The sequence below is a fragment of the Mirounga angustirostris genome, unplaced genomic scaffold (assembly GCF_029215605.1).
Source record: "Mirounga angustirostris isolate CCGP_5_RB_7025 unplaced genomic scaffold, mMirAng1.0.hap1 SCAF_13, whole genome shotgun sequence".
Lineage (NCBI taxonomy): Eukaryota > Metazoa > Chordata > Mammalia > Carnivora > Phocidae > Mirounga > Mirounga angustirostris.
Window position 1 is genome coordinate 24,942,983 of NW_026991721.1, and position 24,311 is coordinate 24,967,293.

The window sequence follows — 24,311 nt, forward strand, 5'->3', positions numbered from 1 at the left end:
ACTTTGCGGTCAAGGGGGGCATATGCACGTTCGAGCACGTGTGTGTGCACAGTTGCGGGACCGCAGCCGGACGGAGAGGACTGGGCGTGGATCTGCTGGAACCAATAGCGCTCTGACTGACCGCTTCTGGACACAGGCCCTGAGACGTGTTTACCCCGGCGCTGCTTGGAGGTCAGCACTCATTTCACCCTGGAGGAAACCGAGTCCCAAGGGGGCGCAGGGCTCGCCCATGGGCACACCGTCAGGGGGTGGGGCATGCAGCCAGGTGTTGGGAGCGCAGGCCAGTGCTAGGTACATTTCTCACCTTCACACACACACTCGGACATGCGCACCTCGGACAGAGAGGATGCACCTGACAGCCAGCAGGACTGTACAGATGTAACAGGGAAGCCCCGGGCCCTTTTGAGAATCTGATAAAAGTTAGGACCCTCTCCCCAGAGTTAATACTCAGAAAACTTCGTAATTTCCCGTGGTGGGGTGGGAGGGGGACCACAGACCTCCTGCAGCCCGTCTATTCGTCAGATCTGCTCCGACTGGAACCTAGGATAGCAACGTAAAGAAAACCAGACGGATTCGGGAGAAGCAAGAAGGGACGTCCCTCCTCCCTCTAAACACAAGTGGAGTTTCATCTCAGGAAACGGGAAGGGCCTGCCAGAAAGTCCGGGAGAGAGGTGCGGTGCCTGGCTTGTGCCCCCCTCCCCCAGTCGGCTGTTCCCCCCACGCCCCCCGGACCCACACTCAAGTCAGCCTCGGTGCTTGGCTGCAGAGGGCTTGAAAAGGGGCTGCGAACGCCCAAAGCCTGGACGGCGGGCAGGGGGTTAGGGCACAGTGGCTTTTCCTTTAAATTTTCCTTTAAATCGTCAGCTCCCGAGCCCAAAGCTTCGACCCCTCCTTTCCCGGTGTCGGCTCGCACTTCCCGGCGCGCCCGGTGGCTCGCGGGCTCTCTTCCCCCTCCTCCACCTTCATCCCAGCCGCTTCACCCGACCCTCGGCCTCCAGCCCCGCCCCCGTCGCCGCGGGGTTTCACCCGCAGCCCCGTGAAATCTGCATAGTGACCGCCCCTCGAGGAGATCATTGGTGCAGCCCCTGCCCGTCGCGGCCGATGATTGGTGAGCCACCTCGGGTTATTTGCATGCCGGCGGCGGCGGCGGGGTACCCAGCTGTGCGGGCCGCCGGCGCCGCGCAGAAGTTTGCCGAGCGCTTTCTCGCCGGCTGGTCCCGGACTCGCGCGGCGCCGCGAGCCGCCTCCTCCTTCTGCCGCCGCCCTGTTCTCCCGGGATTCCTTCTCTGCGGACAGACGCTCTGCTGGCGGGAGGCTGAGGTGGGCCAGGGGGGATCGCCGAGGAGGAGCGGCGGGGGCTGTTCCAGTGACAGCTTCGCGTCGGACGCGGGGCGCGTGGAGCCCTGGCCGCCGAGAATCTCGCCCACCTTCCCGCGGCCTCCGGGCGGGCGATGTGGCCGCCGAGAGGAAGGAGGGCGCCCCGGAGAGCCTAGAGCCTGTTCCTGCCCGCTTGGGGAAGGGAGCATGGAGTTGTGAGCGCCCCTCGCTCGGCGAGGCCGCCGCCGGCAGGCTCCCCATGGCCGGGACCTACAGCTCCACTCTGAAGACGCTGGAGGACTTGACCTTGGACTCCGGGTATGGGGCCGGGGACTCGTGCCGCTCCCTCAGCCTCTCGTCCTCCAAGTCCAACTCTCAGGCGCTCAACTCCTCGGCGCAGCAGCACCGCGGGGCGGCCTGGTGGTGCTACTCCGGCTCCATGAACAGCCGCCACAACAGCTGGGACACGGTGAACACGGTGCTGCCCGAGGACCCCGAAGTGGCCGACCTCTTCTCGCGCTGCCCGCGCCTCCCGGAGCTGGAGGAGTTCCCCTGGACGGAGGGAGACGTGGCCCGGGTGCTTCGCAAAGGCGCCGGCGGCCGGCGGCTGCCCCTGTTCTCCGCCGAGGGGGTGCGGCGCCTGGCCGGGCTGCTCCGCAGGGCGCTCATCCGCGTGGCCCGCGAGGCGCAGCGCCTGAGCGTGCTGCACGCCAAGTGCACCCGCTTCGAGGTGCAGAGCGCCGTGCGCCTGGTGCACAGCTGGGCGCTGGCCGAGAGCTGCGCGCTGGCCGCGGTCAAGGCGCTGTCCCTGTACAGCATGAGCGCCGGCGACGGGCTGCGCCGCGGCAAGTCGGCGCGCTGTGGCCTCACCTTCTCGGTGGGCCGCTTCTTCCGTTGGATGGTGGACACCCGCATCTCCGTGCGCATCCACGAGTACGCGGCCATCTCGCTCACGGCCTGCATGGAGAACCTGGTGGAGGAGATCCGGGCCAGGGTGCTGGCCAGCCAGAGCCCTGATGGTGGAGGGGCCGGGGGCGGGGAGGTGTCCGCCGAGGCCCTGGAGATGGTCATCAACAACGACGCCGAGCTCTGGGGCGTCCTGCAGCCCTATGAACATCTCATCTGCGGCAAGAACGCCAATGGTAAGTGTGTGGGCCTCGGCCGTGGACGGATGGCAGAGAATTCCCGCCCTGGGCTACCCACGGGGTGAATTTCCTAGGTTGAAGCTGGTGGGTGTGCCAGGACCTGGGAGAAAACGTTTGTTCTGTGGGTGGAGTCCATCGAATGGCTCTTCGCAAAGATCGTTCTTGGGGTGACTGGCTTTCGGAGGATAAAGCTGAGATTGATGTACTACATCCTATTCCTCGCGGCATTGTCACTGTCTGGGTGCTGTTCAGTGATTGAGGCTCTTGACCAAGCCATTCCTGAACCTTCCTTGCCGCGAGGCTGCCTGCCCTGCCGCTCTTTGCCTTGCCTGACTGGATCTCTAAGGGTCTTTCCCCAGCAGCAGAGCAGGTGGACTGTGGCTCTGACCCTGGATCTCTTCGGCCCAATAGCAGCAGCCAGAGGGTCCAAACTCTAAGACCTGAGCCTTGGATAAGTGGGACGGGAGGAAGGGAGCGGGAAGCCCAGGATCAGGTGCAGCTGCCTGGGGCTTTGCAGGCCTGAAGGATGCACTTCAGGCCTCCTCCTGGAAGGCGGAGAAGTAGTGGTGGGTTCTTAACTGTCTGTGCTCAGTGTTGTATTAAATGCACAACCTTGTGGGCTTTCCTAAAAGAAATGATGACCCAGTAAACTTGGTTATGGGGAAGAGATGTGGGGGATGGGCAGCTGCATGATGTGGAGTCTGAGAAAGGAACCACACTGGGTAGTTGCATTTCTCTGAGGGATGACAAGGCTTCAGTGCAAAGGGTGGAGGGAAGCACTTGACCTTCTCCCTGGTAAGGTTAGGGTGTGACATACATTTAACAGCAAACTGCCTACCAGACTCCAATTTCAGAAGTCAGCAAACCATAAATTATTTAGAATGGTACTATGGCTAGACATCCTTGCAATCTGATTGGAAGGCCATTTTGGGGACAGCCCTTGGTGGTAAATAAGTAGTCCGTGGAAGAGGCCGGGTGGGTGCTGAGAAGGGATAAAGGGAGTCAAATTTAAACGTGGTTTAACATCAAAATAGCTAAAATGCAAAGTGAGCACTTAACATGATGGCAGTCACTATTCTTAGCACTTTATACGTTAACTCAAGAAATCCTAGCAACTCTATTAGGTAGGTACTCTCTAGTATGATCCTCATTATACTGATGGGGAAACCAAGGTACACAGCAGTTAAGGAATTTACCCAAGATACACAGATATTAAGTGACAAACCTGAACTTTGAGCCTGGGCAGGCTCCAGAGTTCAAGCTTTTAGCCATCAGAGGAGCGGACACAGCTTCATTCTTAGGAGTCCAGTTTCCAAGGAGGGCAGCTGACACCTAAGGCCTCATTTTGGAGATTGTATGTAGCAGCATGGCTTTGCTTAGCCCTTCCTTGGTTTGAGTTTTAATTCTGGCACCACCAAAGGAGATGCCTGGAATAGAAGAGCATTTGCCTTTTAATTTTCCTCCTCTTAGGTCAGAGTTGAGGTCAGCCCAGAATCTGTGTTGATGTCACAGCTGGTAATTGTGCTTTGCCTTCTGAGTTTGTGGTATCAACACCGGGAACATGAGCTCCAGGAGAGGAAGTGGAGGGCAGGGGGATTTCCACCCACCATCATAGCCCAGGGGAGAGTCCTGTACTTTGGGCTGAGGGGGAGGCCCAGACTGAGCTCAAAGAAGGAAAGCTCCTTAGCAGAAAAGACGGAGGCCCCGAGCCTATAAACCAGACTAGAACAAAAATGGAACAAGGGGTGCCCAACGGAACCAAAAATGTCCTTCATGCACAGCTGGCGCCCAGCAGGTAGAAGAACTTCTCAGTTTTTCCAACTGCAAATTGAAGCAAGAAAGAACAGCTGCTCCTCCAGGATCCCATGAAAATGCAAAGTAGCCAGAAATTGCTAGAACACGGGTGTCCTCCACTAAAGGGCTTATCCCAAAGCACCGTTTCTTATCTAGGGCCATCACTCCTTGGGATTTTCTTTACAGGATGAGTTTTTGACCCCATCACTGACCCTCCTCCCCTACTCCAAACAACCCTTCTCAAGCCATGGTAGTCAAGACAGCAGGACTCCATGTGACAGCAAAGTTCCCTGGATGTCCAGAGCAAGCGTCTCCCTCTGTGCCTTCCCTGGTCTCCTGGGAAGTCTCTTGCAGGCTGGGTGACCATTTGCTTCCACTTAGGATCATGGATGCTCATTTTTTTATACATGAGATCCTGCTGGTGGCCTCCGTAAACAATAACTAGGCTGATTTAAGAAGTCTGTTTAGACAAAGTGAAATGAATGTTTAGTAGAGGAGCAGTGAATTACTTATGCCTGAAAGCTGACTTCAGAGGGAAACAAATTGCTCAGGGAAGGAATGGGAGATCCAAACCTTTGCCACACTGAAGCCGAGCGCCGGCAAGGTTACCGTTTACGCAGCTGAGGTCCAAGGGAGAAGAGGCTACACCCGGGAGGAGGGTGTCGGTTCGCATTCTTGCCCTGCTGGTCTTCCCTTTCAATTATATCTTTATTGTTGTTGTGCCTGCTAATTATACAGCATGGGCACATGCATTTGACTCAGCTATATAGGGCTCTTAAACTTTTAATGTCTTCCAACCAGGAATTTAAGAGCCCTAACCCATCTACTCCTGGCCATTACTCAGAGTGCTGGGCAAATATGGTTTTGCTCAGCCCAAGATGGATGACAAAAGTTCTGTAGTGTTTATACAACATGATCTCAGCTTCACAGAGCGGCAGGAGTTCTCTGTCACTTGCTCATTTGGTATTGAGGTCCGTGTTCCCAGGGCAGTGTCGTTAAGGGATGGTATCTCCGTGGCTTCCTTATGGGAGGTAGAGAAACCACTCTAATAGGGTGCTATTTATAAGCACGGAGCTGGCAGAAAATAGAAACTTCTCTGGTTCACTGCCCCCCTCCTCCCTGCCCGCTCTTTCTTATCCCTGTGTGTGAGTTTGATACCGAGACTCACTCCTGGGTTTCTTCTTGGCTGTTTGTCTTACGAAGCTTTCACGAGTGTTCAAAGCATTTGAGAAATCCTCTTCAGTTCCAAGACTGCATGTGAAATGAGAGGATTTTGCTGGAATATTCTTACTCCAAATCAGTCACCAGGAAGTGCACAAGAGTAGCCCCATCAGAGGTAAGGAGTGCAAACGCTGGAGTCACAGGGTTTGGAGCTCACCTCTGCTGTTTATAAGAGTGACCCGGGGCATAGTTCTTAACCATTGTCATCTGTAAAATGGGGGTAATAACAGCACCTAACTCAGGAGGTTGGTATGAGATCATAAGGATTGGGTGAGATCATAGGGCTGAAAATCTTAGCACATAGTAAATGCTCAGTAAATGGTAGTTCATTCAACAAATATTTACTGACACTGACCCTGTGCCCATCGCTGTTAAAAGTGCTATAGATTGGGACGCCTGGGTGGCTCAGTCGGTTAAGCGGCTGCCTTCGGCCCAGGTCATGATCCCAGGGTCCTGGGATCGAGTCCCATATCGGGCTCCTTGCTCAGTAGGGAACCTGCTTCTCCCTCTCTCTCCCTCTGCTTGTGCTCTGTCAAATAAATAAAATCTTTAAAAAAAAAAAAAAAAAAGAGGGGGAGGCATAAAAAAAAAAAGTGCTATAGATTAAGTGGAGAGGGGGAGGGGGGTCTTCCTCTCATGAAGCTTATAAACCAGTGACAAATAGGGATTTACCCTTAGTAGTAAATGTTACTAAAAAAGACAAGGTAATGGGATAGTGTGACTAGAGCTAATCTAAATGACAGCCAAGGAGGGCCTCTCAGGCATGTCACTAGTAATAGTATCAGTACCACTGCTATTGAAGAATCTCTCAGCAAATATAGTGACTGGGGACTTTTCTGAATTATTCAGTTATTTATCATCTGAGGCAAGACCCAACAATCTCATTTATGGCCAAGAAATACAAGGGCTGCATCTTCAGCGGGGAATGTGTCGTTCTGTAGGACACAGCAAGGAGGTTATAAGGAGATTTCCCTGAGATCATCAACGAAGGGGACAAGGGTTAATTGAGCCACTAGTTGCTATTTAATCAGTTTCCACACCTGGGTAGTCTGAGGGAGGAGGGCAGCTTCTCTTGGACTATTTTATTGAAGTCAAGGGAGCTGGTAAAACTGAAAGCAAGCTTTGGAAATGAAAACTTATTTTTCCCCCCTTGAATGCCTGAGAAATGCAACCCAGCCTCAAGTAGTTGGAGGAACAAGGTGGAGTTGTTCTGCTTTTTCCAGAAGGCTTTACCTGACTCCTCCACACACACCCCCACCCCCGCCCCGACTGGAAAAGCCGCCCCTCCTCCACGTTTCCGCAGCACCCAGAGCATATGTGCCTATCGTTTCTTGCTCAGGTCTGTCCCTCCCACCCAACTGTGAGCTCGTTGTCTTCCCCGATGCCCTACATGGCACCTGGTGCGTAGTAGGTGCTCCATACATACTCGTCGGGCAAATAAATGATTCCACCACACAGATGTTTAATTCCAGAAAGTTGATTTGAAATCCTTTGACACTATGGAAGAACCTTCCCCCTTTTACACCATGGCAGAAAGTTTCAAGTGCTTGATGAGCAGAGGCAGCATTTTGGGGGTTCCTAAGCCTTAGGGACATCATTCAGCCTTTGATACTCTAATTTCTTGAAGGGTTCCCAAGGCCAGCTGTGATGAGTAAATGTAAATGGAGGGGTTTCATTTGTATTTCAAAGGTAAATAGGGGATCCCTTCAGGGTACAGTACCCAAAGTGGGGGTGTCAAAGCAGAAGTTAATAGGCAGCAGATAAATCAACGGGAGGATTGAGTTGAGAGATGGAGGCAGCAAGTTCCCCTAAGAATAGCAACCCCACACCTCCCTTGCCCACAGAGCTGCCCCAGAGGGCAATCTCGGTTGATGACTATTGCTCAGAAAAGGTTCCACCCCCTGCCTCCAGTCTGAGAAGGAACTAAGGCAATCGACTGCCAAGACACTCCTGGGATGCACGAGCAACACTGAAGTTCCAAAACAAGCCAGAGATACCTTGCTTCTAATCCCCAGGTCTCCATGAGAGGTGGACCTTCCCTTCCCCCTTCTCCCCCTTCTCCTAAGCATCCCAGTGGTCTTTATCCGCCCCACTGTCTGTATCTGGCCTTTGCCAGACAGGACAGGGGGTGGGCGCTTTGGCCTGTCTCCACACTTCCACACCCTGTGCAGCACCTTAAACATTTTTCATCCGTGACCTTACCGGGTCCCCATAAAAATCCATGGAACAGGACGCCCTTTCCCAGAATTCACAGCGAGGTCACAGCCATGCCAGGACAGAGCCCCGGATTGCTCAAGCCTTAGGCCTGTGCTTTTCCTGTGAAGAGTTATAGAAATAAAGGTGTGGGGAACTGGTCAGTATGTGACCCTCCCCACCAAACTCTTAGTGACAGCAGTATTTATTATAGATTTTGTTTGTTGGCGGCTTGCTGTGTCCAGGCACCCTAAATGCATTAGGCCAGTGAATCTTCATAACTAATGGTGAAAACCGGGTATTAAGATCCAGGCACGGGTCTGCCCCCAAAGGAGGCCCGGTTACTGTGCTTAACTGCAGCCTCCCAGCTGTCCCCGAGCATGCTCGGCAGGTGCCATCGATCCTAAGGAGCCATGATTGCTGTTCCTGAGGGGAGAGGGAGCTCTCCTGCCCAGGGAGGGCCTTGCACGTGTCAGCTGCTTGGTGAGCAGTGAGCCCAGCTGAATGGAAAAGCTGCGGCCTCCACTGCCAAACTCTTATGGAGGGTGAGTCAGTTCAGGAAAGGAGGAAACGCAGTAGGCAATGCACCCCAAGGGAGCCTGTGTTTAGGCCACTGGTCTCTGGGAGCTCAGCTCACTGACTCTGGAGTTGGCAAAAAAGCCTTTAGGAATTCCTCAGAGTCTGCTACGGTGTAGTCCTCATGGGGCGAAATGTCAGTGCTGGGAGCCTGGGGAGAGAAGAAGCCCATGTGGCAAGCACCGAAATGCTTTGGCTTTGAAGTCTGGGTTGGGGCCCAAATTGCTTTGCCTCCGGGAAAGTTGCTCCAGATCTCCGTTGAGCTACAGTAAAATGAGGGGCTGGTTCTTCTGCGTGGGGCGCTGCACTCGGTACAGAGTGGGGGCTCCCGGGATGGCCGAGATGCTGGGCTCAGCATGAAGAGCAGAGCTCGGGGTTGGACTGTCTGGGTGTCCTTCCTGGCACCCTTACTTGAGGGCTGTGTGCCTCAGTTTCCTTCTCTATAACAGGATTTCTCAAGCCTTGTCACTGTTGACAGGTTGGACTGGGTAGTTTTTGTTGTGGGGGCGGTCCTGTGCATTGTGGGATGCTCAGTAGCATCCGGGCCTCTACCCCCTAGACGCTAGACCCTGCCTGCCCTCTGTTCTGGCCCCTCTGCTGCCAGCCGTGGCCAGCAAAAGCGTGTCTAGACGTTGCCAGATGTCCCTTGGGGGGCAAAATCACCACTGATTGAGAAACGCTGCTCTGTAATAGGACTGAAAAGAGTAACTAAAAGCCTCCGTAAGGAACCTTGTACTCTGGCACATAAAATATTGATTCTAATTATTGCTGTATTTTTGCAGACTTGTGTTGAATGTGCTGGTCATGTTTGCTTTTTGTCATAGTGGGAGTCTCTAGGGCAGGGGAGGATCGTGACCCAAATCCCAGGGTGACGAGGATGAGTCACAAGGCTTTCCTTGGTGACTAATAGGTAGAAGGAAGTTATGGAATCTGGAAAAAGCACCCTCGCACCCTGCTCAGCTATGGCCCGACTGACCCCAAGATGAAGCGGGCGGGCAGGGGGCAGCGAGATCAGACCCCTCTCCCCGAGCTCTGTCCGCCCCCTGCGCCGAGGACCACGGTAGCGTGCACGCAAGGTCCCGGGCCCCAGGGAGCAACTCCACTGTGGATATTGGACCCCGCTTGTTGCAGCTGCCAAGTCCCGAGCCACGGGACAGCAGGTGTTTTGTGTTTTGCTGGCTTGTCGTGTAAACATAGTTTGTGGTCTTCTTGCTTGTTTTAAAAAAAAAAAAGCCTAAATGGTTTTGCAGCTTTGGCGACATGTTTGGAGCCAAAGGCCGAACTGGGAGGAGAAGCCGAAGGAGCACGGCCCCAGGAAGCCGAGAAATGCCACGCCGGCCTCATTAATCGGCTGCTTACCGAGAGCCAGCTGCGGATGAGGCCATGGAGACAAGCTGGAGGAGGGCAAGAGTTGATCTCCCCTGTCAGGGAGCGGAGGGTCTAGGAGGGAAAGCAGAGCACACGCCCAGATCCTTACAAGGCAGTCCGGGGTCGCTGGCTGCAGGCCGGGGTCGCTGGCTGCAGTCGGCAAGGGCGGCGCTGATTGCTTTCCATCAGCTGTTTCATTTCTGCTCCCAAGCCCTCCTGTGAGGTGGATGTCGTGTCTGCCCTATAGATGGGGACCTGGAAGCTCTTGGTGACGAGAGAGCTCAAAGGGGAAAGAGAGGAGGCCTGGCTGGCTGGGAGGCAGGGCTGCCTTATGCGGATGTGGCATCAGGGCCAGTGGGATTGGGGCGGGCAGGGCCGTGACAGGGGCGGGGAGGCAGTGCGGGGAGCACAGAGGCTTCCAGAGGAGGGAACGATGTGCGCAGAGACCTGGAAGCCAAAGGCCAGAAGGTTCAGATGCAGGACGGGGAGAGCAGGGCAGATAACACAGCGAAAAGGGACAACTTTCCCACATCTTTTATCCAGATGTTAAGAAGTCTGCCAGAGTACAGGAAGAGAGCTTTCCAATACTCATTTTTATAATTCAGAAATCGAGTGTGTCTGCTCCCCGAGCGCATCTTAGCCACAGCCCCAGACCTCCCGTTACCCCTCTTGTTGATTGGAAGCTTGGCCTCAGCAGTGCCCCCCGTCCGTTGTCCTAGCGGTACAAGGAATGAGAGAAGACTGAGTGAGCAGACCTGGGCTGAGAGGGCATGAAGAACAAGGCTTCCATCCACCTTGCTTCTCCCATTCAACTTGGCTTCAGACTTGTCATTTCTTCCCAGGGCCCTGAACGGAGCATTTCAGGCGAGAGCAATCACGGTACCAAATGAAGGTCAGGGCTGACGGACTCATTAAATGAGGCCATCGGATTGACTCTTGCCAAGGCAGGGTTCTCAAATCTGGAGGTGGAGAGGGACATAAAGCAGGGTAAGATATTTTCTTCGGTAATGAGTATCTGACTTGATGTGTTCAATTTCCAGTTTAGCGTTGATCATTTTGGAAATAGTAGGTCAGTTCTCAGAGAGGTTTAGTCACCTTCCAATTCTCGGAGGGTATTTCCAGAGCAATGATAATAAAGATTTCAGTCTTGTTAAATGTTTGATCTGGTGGAACCACTCTGTCACTCCACGCCATCTGGATTGGACTCCCTGGGGTCCAGCTGAATTCCACTGACAATAATAAAATGTGATAGATCATCAATGGCCTAGCTAATAACTGCTGTGCTTTTCCTGACCCCAGTGAAGGAATTTTCTTGTCATTTGAAAAAGAGCTCATGAATGAAATATATATATATATAAATATATATATATATATATTTATCTTATAGTCTTTTGTGGTTAATGACTTGGGGTCCATTTTTTTCCAGAAGTGAGTTGAGGAGAGGGGGGTGGGTTTAGGTCCATTATGGGAAAATTAAATAGGGGAACTAAACTTGGAAGTACCAGATAGACAAGATTAGGGTGGGGAGAGATTAAATTAGACCTCAAAGAGGGCAAAACAAACTTTTAGTGCATAAAAATCATCCCTGAAACTGAGGCCAAGTTTTTGTTCAAAATGAAAAAAAAATTTTTTTAGTATCTTTTAAAATGTGAAAATCAGCATTTTCTGTGAGGAGAGTTGTTAATAAACACAAGCTGAAGCTCACACACCAAGCAACTATATGTGCACAAGCATCTAGGACAATCCAGTTCAGAGAGCAGAGGGTTTGGATCCAGAAAATTCTGTGTTGGAGCATGGCCCCTCCGTGACCCGGAGTGAATCACTCTGTCTTCTTGGCTCTCTGTTGCTTTATCTGTGGTGTGAAGAGGTTGGGCTAGATTCTCCAAGGGCCCTTCTGTCTCTGATGATGTTTCTAGACCCCACAAGGACACTGTGAAATCATTTTCCTAAGGTCAAGCCCTGTGATTAGTATCCTTGGGAAAGAAACAGCCCGGGATGGAGCTGGACACGCTCTCTGAAGATCTGGCTGGGTAGTAGGACTAAACACCATCTTTTTCCGTATTGGGATTAACTGCAATTACTGTATTAGACATTTCACCCCGCGCCCCCCATATCAGAGGGATAGTTCTGTCGTCTCCTGGCCGACCCAGCACTTCAATGCTCAACAGCTGCGTCCAGACCCTGGCGGGCCGGCACTGTGGTGGGATCCGCTCCCTCCGAGGTGACTTCATGCAGCCAGTGTTTGAGGCCCGCCTACCCAGACTTGGGTATTTATAGCAGGGGAGCAGCTAGAAAAAAAAAATTAAATACGCTACACCCGTCTTCATACTATGTGGGACAGAGACAGGCATTGTGAGGAATTTAGAAAGCAGGGCTGTATAATCCAGCAAGATATTTTTAAATGCTGTTTGTTGCAGTTGGCAGGGCCGGTTTTTCAAAGAGGAGGGAAAGTAAGAGTAAGTGGGGATGACAGGCTTCCAGCAACTCCAAGCACTAGGACATGGAGCTCAGCAGTCCTAGGTGCATGGGTTCTGACCCCCAGTTTACCCTGCAACCACAAAGTTTGAGCAGGGCTTGGGAAGCTCACCTTGAGAGGCTCTGCCAATGGAGTGGCTTATCAACCTCTTCCCCACCAGCCCATCCACCAGAAGAATCCCCAAGTTGAAAATGAATAAAATATTCTCAAGAAGGAGACAGGACAGCCCCAAAAGTTGCTTCTGTGAAAACCAGGGGCCTCGTGCTGCTTCTTTCACTCATCTCAGCTGGGTATATCAAGTTGTACACGAGTACACACTTTGGAAGCAAGTTACTTGCAGCTGTTCTTCTGGATGTAATCCTCCCAGGACAGGCAGGGCAGGCCAGAATGATGCTGGGACCCAACTCAGTAGCAGGTGAGCACGCTCCATGGTAGAGCTGCCTCTGAAAAGGCATCATGGTGAACCTGACCTGTCTAGTGGGTGCTTGTACAAAGTATTCTCGGAGAGACCTGTGTGCCTTCTACCACGTCGGGCTTTGAGGAGACAGGTGGTGGGTCGCAGGGGTTGGGCGCACCGGAGAGGCCAAGAGTTGAGGTTAGGGTACATCTACTTGTTCATCCAACAAATATTTACTGAGGGCTTACTATGTGCTTGGCACTCTTCCAGGTCTGGTGAAAGAGGCCCAGGGGGATGGGAGGGAGTAGGCCTGGGGGATAAGGAGGAAGAATAAGGCATGCTGGGAGAATCACAGCGAGGCCAGCCAGGCTGGAGCAGAAGGATCTGGGCAGGGGAAACAGCAAGTGCCTGGGGGGGCTCCGGGAAACCAGCGTGGCTGGGCTGGGGCGAGTGCTGGGGAGCAGAGAGTGCCGGAGGAGATGCGGTTGGAGAGCCAGTGGAGGGGGGGTGAGTCAGGTCGGGCCTTGTGGGCCATTGGGTGGCACTTCGACTGCTAATTCAGTCTGCAGGGAGCCACCGGACGGACTGACGCACAGAAATGACATCTGATTTGTACTTTAACAACATCAGCCCCTCTGCTAGGTTGGAAAGGGAACATAGCATCAAGGATGGAACAGAAGCAGCATGGCCGCTGGGAGGCTTTTACAGTAATCCAGGTGAGACAGGATGGCGGCTTGGATTGGGAGTCAGCGGGGAGGGTATGGGCGTGTTTTGAAATTAGAGCCAAGGGGATATGTCAACAGCTTGGATGTGTGAGGCGTGAGAGAGCAATCAGGATGACACCAAGGTTGATGGTCTGAGCACTTGAAAGACGGGAGTAGCCATTGCTTAGAATGGGAACAGCTGTGTGTCGAAGAAGCCGGATTGAGCCACAGGTCTGCATGTGAGTTTGGTTGCTTGTCCCACACTTCTGTATAGAGCTATCAAGAAGGAGGTTGGCCTCCAGATCTCCTTGAATGCCCTTAATCATATGATGGATTGAAACATTGCGCTCCTTTGTCTGACCTGCTAGTGGGCACCGTCCAGCAGGGTCAGATAGGGCCTCAGGCAGGAGAGATTTATTTTCAGTCTTATAATTCCGTGGTTGATGGCCTTAAGAGCCCCTAAAGTTTGCTTTCTAGCTGCTTCACGGGCAGCCAGCTGCCTTTAATGAAGATCGTCAAATCTGTTTCCCCGTCATTAACATGAGATCTGTTTAATTAGGTCCAGTTGTTCTGTGGATTGCTCTGACTTCGTGCATGTATCCCTTGGTCCTTGGAAAGTGAGGCTCCATTTCAGGCCGTTTTGGGTTTGTGGAGGTCAAATCTGGGTCAGGAATTTAGCCCAAGAGAGAACCTTCTTGGGTGCTTTGAGAAGGTGAAGGGGACTCCGGAGCAGTCTGAGAAAGGCCCCGTGGGAGTGTCTGGGTGCCTGTTAGATGGTGTGGCCCCTTCTCCTCAGGAGGGCCATCCAACACAGGGTGGCCAAGACCTGGAACATGAGTCACCACCGCCTGACTGCCAGCTAGTTACCTGGTCTCTGAGCCTCAGTTTTCCTCTCCTGTTTAATGGGTATTTATCATGGTTCCTGTCTCAAGGTTGTTTCAGTGGCTCTTGACCCTGGATTCACATTAGAATCACTTGGAGAGCTTTAAGGGTGCGCGCGCGCGCGCGCGCACACACACACACACACACACACCTGTGTATATGTGTGTCTTAAGGCCCCACCTCCAGGAATTCTGATGTAAGTGGCCTGGAGTGGGGCCCAGACCGTGTGGGAAGCATTCTTGGGAAGTCTGGTGCTCTGAGAGCACTCAGACATTAGCTATTATTGGTGGTAAAAGAATCATTGTTCTGGAGTGCTCATTTCTGCCCCACCCAGGATGGTGACTTTCCTTCACTTCACTGCTTTGGCTTGCTCATCTGGAAGGATCACCAGAGAACACCCAAGAGAAGCTTGAATTGTTAGGGTTGCACGGAAAGAGCTGAGTTCGATCTAGAATGGTAGTGGTAGGATATAACAAAGTTATTTATCCCATTAGTAAATGAGGTGGGTACTGTTTTATTCCATCTTTGAGCGGAGGAAATGGAGTCTCAGAGAGGTTAAGTCACTTGCCCAAGGTCATGCAGCTAATAAGAAGTAGAGACTGTAATCGAACCCAGGCAGCCTTCCACCAGCTTCTCTACTCTCCGCCACGCTGTGTTCCCTTCCTAGCCAGAGAAGCCAAGAGACTGAATTCTCAACTCAGACCCCCAGCACATACCTACCATGTGTGGAGCTTTTCCCAAGTACCAGGCCCTAGGCCATGCACTTCACCTGTATCCTACCATGTCATTCTTAAAATCGCCCAGTGTGTTAAGTCTTCTTACCCCACCTTTCACAGCGGATGAAAATGAGGCTCAGAGAAGTCCAAGGGGCATAGCTAGTAAATGACACAGCAGGATGCAAACCCAGGTCTCTCGGGCTCCAGAGTCCCCATTGGCCCTGCTGCTTCTCTCTTCGGGAGCGGCCTGGGCGGGGGAAGAAGCACATTTAGTGATTTCCTGAGCGGAGAAAGCGATAGGTTGGTCCAAGAGGGTGAGAGGAACTGAAGCAAGGCCAGAGCATCCCTCGCTGCTTCTGAACAACAGAGTCATGTAGGTGCCTTAAAATAGTGGCCTTGCTTGGCGGTGTGGCCGATCGGACAGGCCTGAGGGCTGTGGTTGGAGGTGTTTGTTTCTCTGCATGTTTGAAGAGATCTCCTGCCAAGCTCATTGCTTCTCATCTGTTGCTGTGAATGAAATAACCTCTGAGAGATTGTATGTGTGGGTTGCTTAAAATAGTTCAAGAGGAAGAATGTTAGGAAGCTTTTAGCTCCCTGAGTCTATTTCCTCTTGATTTATGACACCTTAGAGAGTGCTGGGCCTCTTCTTGTTTATTCTTCTGGCTTTTCCTTTCGACCATATTTTAGCCCTTATGTCACTGTAAACCAAAGGAGTTTGTCCCCAGAAAAAAGTGACAACCTCTCGAGTAGTTTAATGGGGGCAGGGGGCTACACTTAATTTTTTCTTTTAAAAGGAGAAGAAAAAAATGAGGCGAGGCCGTTTGTTTTGGAAACAGTCATTTCTCTCTTCCAGCTGCAAAAGTTCCCAGATCATAGTGATGGTGTTTGCTCTGGGGCGAGAAGAATTTATTTTATTTTATTCATTTGCACTAAGGCCTGCCCTGGAAGCGGGAGTATTCTTACAACCTTCACTGTGTGGTGCCCAGGAGGCCTGGGCTGGGGGGGAGAGGTGTCGCTCTGTTCTATACACAGCCACGAACCATGTGAGGCTATTTAAATGGAAATTCAGTAAACGTTCAATGAGATTAAAAAAAAAGTCACTTCCTCAGGCACGCGAGGCCCATTTGTAGTGCCCACTCGTCACATAAGGCTGGTGGCCACCGTACTGGACGAGGCAGATAGAGGCCCCTGCATCATTGCAGACGATTCTGTGGGACGCGTGGCCATCAGAGTGGGTCATCGGTGGGTCACTTGGGGCCAGCTCTCTGGGTTTTCACAGGCCTCAAAATCTGAACTAGTCTCCGGCCTCTCTAAAGCCCTCTGTCTGCAGAAACAAGAAGATTCATGGAAGTAGAGATGAAGCCCATTGATTCTTGTGGCTCTAACCTCTGGACCCTTGACACGAGGTCAGGTTTTACCGTTTCCAAGCTGTGTGGCCTAGGGCAAGTCGCTTAGCCTCTCTGAAGCAGTGCCCTTGTACTGACAAGGGCTGACAAAGGGTGGGTTAAAGATACCTTGGGGTTTTGTAAGGATTAAACAAAATGAAATAGGTGTGAAACAGAATGCTCGACGCACAGCGAGAACACACACAGGCTACACAGTTGTGTATGTTTTTCTGAGGATTAAATGGGACAACGCCAAACCAAGCCCCCAGCCTAGTGCCTAGCACCGCTGTCACCAGGCGCGTGCCGCCGGCCATCCTGGCGGTCACCGCCTCTGGGCAGTGGCATGCGGCATGCTTTCACTTCCTGTGGCGCTCGCATTTTCTACTCGAGGGTGTATCATCTGTCTGGTTAGAAGAAGTGACCCAGAGGGTGTCCGCTCTCCCAGTGAATGGCTAGGTTGAAGTTTGTGTATCTTGGGCCTCCACATGGTCTTTTTTCTTCCTCCTCTCTTTCTTCTTTCTGGAGGATGGTGGGGGTAGAGAGCACGCCTCCGTGCAGTGGTCATGTCAGGTCCTCACATGGTAACCACCAGCCTGCTTCCGTCCTGCTGGTTTGGGCTGGGTGACCAGCACCGCCCCATCCAAGAGTGTAATCAGAGCTGGGTTGGTTCTATAGGATTAATTTGTGGTGAGAAATGCCCATATAGTTATGCAGTTGCCACTCGTTTGCCCACATACAGAATGTGCTAAATCTGCCACTTGTGATGAAATCCAAATAACTTGGAACCATATGTAGGGAATCGAATCATTTTCACCACAGTTGTTACAAGAGATGGATTTCAATGAGGGCAATCCAAATGCCGCCGAGGGTGGTGCTGTCCCTGCTTTCCTTCTATAGATGGTTCTACCGAGGGAGACACCACTTTCAAGTAAACACTTCTAAGAGAAGAAAGGAAAGACATGGGGCCAGGATATTGCATTATCTTGATGTTATTTGTGTAACCTGGGCCCCCCGTGAGCCCTTCCAGGCTGACCAAACCCTTGTCCTTTGTGTGGCTTCCCTGGAATTGACAAATCACTCGTGGTTAATCGGTAGCTCGGATCCTTCTTGGCAAATAGTTGCTTTGCTAGTTATCTGTGCCAAGGTCTTCTCCATTGTCGGTGGGGCCCCTCAAATGTCAAAAGATCCCAGTGGGGGTGTGTGTGTCTGTCCATGTACCTGTAGCGTGAGCCCACACGTCTCCTCTGCCTTCCTAAAATGTAGGCAGTTCTTACATCAGTCATTTCCAGGTCTGGCTGGGGGCTGAAACATCTTGAGGCATTTTCAAAATTCACATTCTGGGCCCCACCTTGGACATAATAAGTAAAAACCTGGAAAAGTGGGGCCAGAACATGTATATTTTCTAAAGGCCCCTCAGGTAATTCAGATTTGTGAATTGGCCAAGGTCCTGCACGCACACAGCAGGTGGCAGGGGTGGAGTTTGACATCAGAGTTACCAGCCTTCAAAGCCCACGGCTTTCATTGCTGGAAGCTGGCTGGAATTTTAATCACAATCCTTAGACTATTGGGAGTGGGTCAAATAATTCTATATTCTAAACAGAATATGAGATTTTCCAGAAGGATCTGCCATGCCACCTTTCCTCACAGCACTGCCCTGTGGCCCTCCAGCCCTGGCTTTCGGAGCCTGGTTCTTTCCGTCTGCAGACCCAGCCCCTGACCGAGACCAGCCACCAGTAAACTATGCCAGTCGTCACTGAGCCTGTCTGTGTTTTAGTCTGCTTTTTCTCTTCTTCCTCCTCCCCCTTCCTCCTTCCCTGCCCGGCCCCTGCATGCAGCTCTTCTCCTGGGACCCAGGCCTAGAGTCAGCGCCTTCCTCAATAAATAAATAAATCTGGATCTGGGAGTGGAGCCGTTACTGTCCGGGGTGCAAACTCCACATGGCCACTATCCCTGTTCGTCACTGGTACTCAAATGGTTGTCCCTCTCTGCAGCCTGCGAGGCAGATAGCTTTGTGACTGAGGGGGCAACGTGCAGCGGACCACCTGGGTTGAAAGCCTGGATCCGCTGCTTCCAATTTCTTCCTATCTCCGCACCTCAGTTTGCCTGTAAAATGGAGAGAATACTAACCCACCCCTTATGGTAGTTGCAGGGAGTAAGTGAATTACACTTTCTAAAATGCTTGAAATAGTACCTGGCACGTAAACGTCGGGTATATTAACCGTAATGATGATGATCATGAGGACAACGGTGACTATTGGGGGTGGGCGTCCTTGGTGACCCTTCCCAGTCTGATGAGGGCACCCACTCCTGTGTGAGCACATCCTCAGTATTACAGTGGAAAGGATCAAAGGCTTTAGAGACAAATCTGGGTATAATCCCCACTAAGCTGGGGTTTTTTTGTTTTATGTGAGGTTGGGAAAGCCCCAGAGCCTGTTTGTTTTGTTTTTTAATCTATAAAATGAGGATGACAGCATCACCTGCCTTGTGGTGTCATAAAAGTGAAAAGCAAAAACGCAAACAAAGCATGGGCTTCGCTGGCAATGAATGAATTGGGAAGAAAAATAGGAGTTGAATGACCCGTAGCAATGTAATAAAAATAAAAATCAGCCTCAAAAGATTACATGTAGCATGATACAATGTTTGTAAAGTTAGAAACAAAGTTTTTAAGTGAAGAAGTATCGGAGGGGCTCCTCCTGGGCACATTTAACCCTGTATAAACACTCTCCTGAGCGTGGGGGTGGTGAACACTGACGGTGTTTGTGTCCTGTGCAGGGAGGGAGGCCCCGGTGGCTGCCATGTGGAGGGTTGTCAAGGCTCTAGCTTTGTTTTGGAGGTGAGTTCACATTATTACAACTAAATACACATGGTCATGAACTGGGGAATACGATACATCCAATTTGTGCATCCAAAGTTAAGAACTTAGTGGGTTCTCAGTAGGCGGTAACTGTCATTATCCCCTGAACCACCTGGACCACACCCTAGGCCACCACGACTACCCTCTGAGATGGCCTGTCGTCTGTGCAAAATGCCCTGAGCACCACGCCTTCCCACCTCTAGCCCCAGTGGCTTCCATGTGAAGAGTGTGGAACAGTAGGGATATCTCTGTTGCCTTGCTCTTTAGGTTTGTTGCAGGTCTTGGGCATCAGCTCCCGTGTGTGTCTAACACAGTTGAACAAAGACAGGGCTGTTTTTTGTCCTAGCTGTGCCAGATATAAAGGCTTTCATTAGAATCACTTTAGGAGCATTCATGTTCGCCAGGAGATTTTCTTTCCAAGGGAAGGCAATGTTTGGGTTGGATCCGATGGTGTTTGTCTTGGTATGATCTTAGACCTCTCTGCTTTCACTGCCACCATCAAGCATCATGACCTTTGCCTATGGCTTTTCTTTACCTGTGGTTCCTTCCCTTAACAGAAAGGGGAAGCATGGAGGGCATTGGAGACACCCTAGTCCTGTGCCTCTAGGTCCGTGGCATCTGGGTCTAAATGATCCTCATGTCCTGCCACCCTCTGAATTTGAAGGAGAGGAGAGAATAGGTTTTGGAATTAGGGACACCTAGGTTCAATTTCAGGATCTTCACCATGTCATTTTGAGGCACAGGTATTATTCATTTTTCCTTATTTTAAATTGAAGGGCATTAAGTGCGGATTCCTAAATTCTGTTCAGCTTGATGAAATTTTACCCAGACATTCAGCTGTATAATCGACCCAGGTGAAGTTCAAGATCTAAAATACTCCCATGAGGAAGTATTTTAGTATCATGGTCCTTCCCAGTCTATACCCACCCCCCACCTGCCCCCAAGTAGCCATTACCCTGACTTTTGTCACCATCCATTCATTTTGCCTGTTTTGGAACTTCTAGGGGTGGGAACATTATCAAACCTTTCTGATCCCCGTTTTTTTTTTTTTTTTTTTTGAAAGCAAAATTGTAGTACTTGTGTTGTAGGGTTAAGAGAATCAAATGAGATACCACGTGTAAAGTCATTAGTAAAATATGTGTAAAACAGTTAACACGTCATCAGATGAAGCTGTTTATTGTTGACTGTTGCTGTGGTGGACTTCAGAGTCTTTGCCTGTGTCTCCCCCTCTGCACTCGCCTCAAGGTCTGCTTCCTGTGCCCTGCACGCCCTTCCCTGTGGCCCTCTGAGCACCCTTCTGAGATGGTTCCATCTGTGGTTTACAGGGTTTCTTACTGAAACCAGTTCTTAATAAGGCAGGGGAAATGGGCAGGAAAGCAGAGTTCTGCAGCTTTTGCCTATTTTTTTTTTTTTTTCTAAAGAGGGTCTATTTGTTCTATTAGCAAAATCAACAGAGGCATTGCTGGACTGACTCCCCTGAGTGGGGGTTCCTTGGATGCTGCTTTTGCTGAAATGCCAGGAGTTGTGGTCACTGTGAGGTTTCAGAAGCAATGGGAGGAACCATCTCTTTCAGTTCCTCAAAAACAAAAAGCAAAATCATCTTCTATGTTTGCCTAAAATTCTAGGATTATAATTCAATTCCTTGGGTCAAGGGGAGGCACTAATACCCTGAGTTTGGGCAGGGGGGTACATTCTGTTTTCATGATGTATGATTCCATGTGACCTTGACCCGAATGGTTTTTATCCTGTCCTTTCCCGAGGATAGGTCTTCATGAAGGAGGAGGTAGAACCGTGTGGATGGTGGGTGGCAGCGAACGAACAGAGGGCAAAGGGGGGCCATGAAGGCAGATTCCGTGAGTTTGTGTTGAAGTCCAGGGCTAGGTCTGCCCACCAGACATCGTACGTACACTTACAGAACATCAAGCCTTGTGGCAAAATACAGGTGCAAAGTTCCAGGCCCTGCCCTTCAGGAAGAAACTTCCAGTCAGGGAGCAGGAATTAAACAGGCATTTGTCACACAGTCTGCTAGATGCTGTGCTTGGAAGACCACAGCCCCTGATCCAGATTGGGGGTGCAGGGTTATCACAGGCCTAGAGCTGGTGGCATTTGCGTGGCGAAAGGTAGATAGAGGTTAACCCTTAGACGTCTACAACACGCAGCCCCCATCTGGGTATCCTTGGGACTCTCACGAAACACATTTCCAAAGATCACTTCGATCCACCCCATAAAGGAGATTTTGGTTCTACTGAACCGCTTGATGCCTTTGCTGGTGGCAAGACCATTGATAATTGTCACACACACACACCCCCCCCCCAGCAATGTTATAGCCTCTCTACCCTGGGCAATGAATGGAATGTGGAATACACAGGCCCTCTGATTCTGCAGGAGACTCTCACTTCCCCGCAAGGTGGGTGAGACAGGCGGGGTGGGGAGATCCATTTATAAACTGAAGACTTTATTAGTTAAGAGTTTATGAGCAAGAGACTAGCCCTGCCACAGACCCAGAAGAGGGATGTGTTTGTTATGGAAGAAGATACCCGCTTGGCATCCCTCACATGGCCAGTCACCGCATGTGGGGCCGGGATGCCAGATTGCTGCAGTTACCATGGGACCCAGACTTAGACAGGAAATCATGGTAGGATGGGAAAGAGTCCAAAATACACACGGCTGGTATACAGGCTGCAGTTAGAAGAGAGAGTAAGAGAACAATCTATCTATTTTCCTGCGCGAGTAGTGCAGAATCAATTGGGGTTGTTTTTCCAAGACTCCTTACGTTTTATGGACCTGATTTTCAAGCTTTAAGTTTTTCCATATTAAGCAATCCTTGGGTTATTTGAAGTGACCCTTTTGTATGTTTGTGGAGAGCACTTCTAAGGCTGGCTATGTGTTTTTTAAAGCTCCCAAACTAAAAAAGAACCAGTGTCCCTTCAGCCTGGGGGCACTTTTTCTCTCCAGAACCTGGAAGGAGTATCTTTTTGGTTTTGCCACAGCTGTCTCTTTCCTGCGAGCAGCCCCCGTGAAACCCCGCACTCCCTCATTTTACGGGATGTGCCCGTGGAAAATAGGAGGGGTCCTGCTGTAAAGCACCACTCTTCACGGCTGGGTTTCTTGGAAATTTCTGCCGCCAAGTCCAGCAACCAAAGTTTCTCATTCATAAAGAAGCACCTTTTCATCCTGCCCATGAAGTTGTTAAAAGAAATAGAAAAATCAGGAAGGGGATCTTGCCTTGTAGTTCTGCAGATGTAGCTCTGGAAAAGTTCAGAACAGGCCAGACTGTTCATAGCTTGGGCACAGTTCCAGGCCTCCAGAGGAACATTTAACAGGTCGCTACTGATATAGCTTTCCATGAACTGCCCTGATCTATTTCTTGGGGAGCGTGCTAAACTGTCAACAAAATGACAATTATAGCATGGGGTTCGCAACCCTGTGCCCCATTGACAACTGTCTTTCTCTCTCTCTCTCTGCTGGGTCAGGTATGATTTATCACTTGAAGTCATTCTATTGGGTTGATTGCCCTCACTCGACACTATGACATTCTAACCACCGCCAGTTCAGGAGTGAGGTGAGGCCGATACTCACTAATATGGGGACAGCGCCTTATGGTTTTTACAAAGTCCTTTCCCATTCTGCCTCATTTGATCTCCATTATAGCTAACATTTATTGAGCCTTTACTATAGACTGGCTACATTGCTAAACACTTTACAAATTTTACCATGTTTAATCCTTAAAACAACCCTACGTGGTAACACTCCATTTCCATTTTACAGACCTGGAAACCAGCCCAGAGAGATTAAGCCTGTGACCTACGATCACATAGCTAGTTGAGGGCAGACCAGGGATTTGAACCCAAATCTACCCAACTCAAAGCCCATGTTGCTAAATGCCACGTGGTGGTGCCTCTCATTCTCCCTGTGCTCCAGGCAGATGGCTTCATTCTCTTACTAAAAGGAACCAAGGGTATGTTTGAGGTCCCAGGGCCAATGAGTGACCTGACTGGGGCCAGACCTCAGGTCTCCTGAGGACCCATACTTTGTCATTACCCAAGACCTGTGAACCTGAGTAGTAGTATCTAAGTGAGGTCACCAGCATTTTTTTTTAAAGAATTTTATTCATTTATTTATATATTTGAGAGAGTGAGTGAGTGGCAAGGGGAGGGAGAGAGAATCTGAAGCAGACTCCCCACTGAGCGCAGAGCCTCATGTGGGGCTCGATCCCATGACCCCAAGATTGTGACCGGAGCTGAAACCAAGAGTCAGACATTTAACCGACGGCCCCCCAGGTGTCCCAGGTCATGGGCATTTCTAAGCTAGCAGTCACTTACTCAGAAGTGGCCAGCCCTGTACCCATTCTTCCGGGCGGCCAGATGGGAAGGATTCTGGGAATCCATGCATCATTCTCCTCCAAGTTTTTGAGGCTGAGAAGCCATCCAGTTACTACTTGCAAGTACATTTCTGTTTAAAACTTCTGTGTCAGGACTCTGTAGGTTGTAGACACATATCAAACTAATTAAAGAAGAAAAACGTACACTGGCTTATTTAAAAGTCCTGAAGTAAGGTTGGCTTCAGGGGTGCTTTGATTCAGGGGTTCAGTAGGATCTTTGAGGCCCTGTTTTCTCTTGCTTGCTCCCTCTTGATTCTGCTCCTCGGTTGGCTCCATTATCCATCAGCTTTTTTCCTCATGATTATAAACTGCCTGCAGCAGCCTCAGCTTTAAAGCCTAATAGCCAAGGGGACAACTCTGCTTGCCTGGCCGCTCAAAAGAAAACCCTGGACTTGAGTCTCATTGGCCTGACTGAGGTCTTGGGTCCACCATCGAACCAATCGCTGTAGTCCATTGCCCACATACAGTTCCTATGCTGGAGGGAAGGCTGGGAGCCCAGCTGGTCACAGAACCATAAGGCGGCTCTGGGTAGAAGAGAGAAAGACGGATGCCGTGGAGACAAGGCACTGGGGGACCTGGGAGGCGGGGAGGTAGGCTGGGTGATCCAGGAGGAAAAGTCGGATGGAAAAACCAGTTTTATGGAGAAACACATGTGCCACCTTAGGCTGGGCAAGGATAGCTTTTTTTATTTGAAGAGAGCTTCAACAGACCATTAATGCAAATGTGAAGTTCACAAGTGTCTTTTTGTTGCAGCTATTAGAGCAATTGTTCTTTATTATATTCACTGACTTCAGTGTACGTTTGCTCTAATGTAGCCTTTCCTCTCTGGAAGAAAGCACTTTGGAGTGTGTCTTCAAGAGTCCGATTATAGGTATGAGGGAAAGAGCCATTAGGTCGCGAAT

The 24,311-nt window shown here is 50.8% G+C and overlaps 1 protein-coding gene across 7 annotated transcripts in view; it reads left to right on the forward strand.

Moving 5' to 3' along the window:
• Positions 1-1,158: 1,158 nt before the first annotated feature.
• The window catches only part of ABTB2 (ankyrin repeat and BTB domain containing 2), a 173,630-nt gene continuing 150,477 nt past the window's right edge, over positions 1,159-24,311 (forward strand). For 3 of the 7 annotated variants that reach the window (XM_064576682.1, XM_064576681.1, XM_064576680.1), the window contains exon 1: positions 1,160-2,459. In XM_064576682.1, coding sequence (XP_064432752.1) covers positions 1,577-2,459 — 883 coding nt within the window. In that variant the 5' untranslated portion in view covers positions 1,160-1,576. Of the gene's footprint in view, positions 2,460-24,311 lie in introns of all 7 variants that reach the window. The other 4 variants (XM_045893922.3, XM_064576683.1, XM_064576684.1 and 1 more) reach the window with 2 other exon arrangements.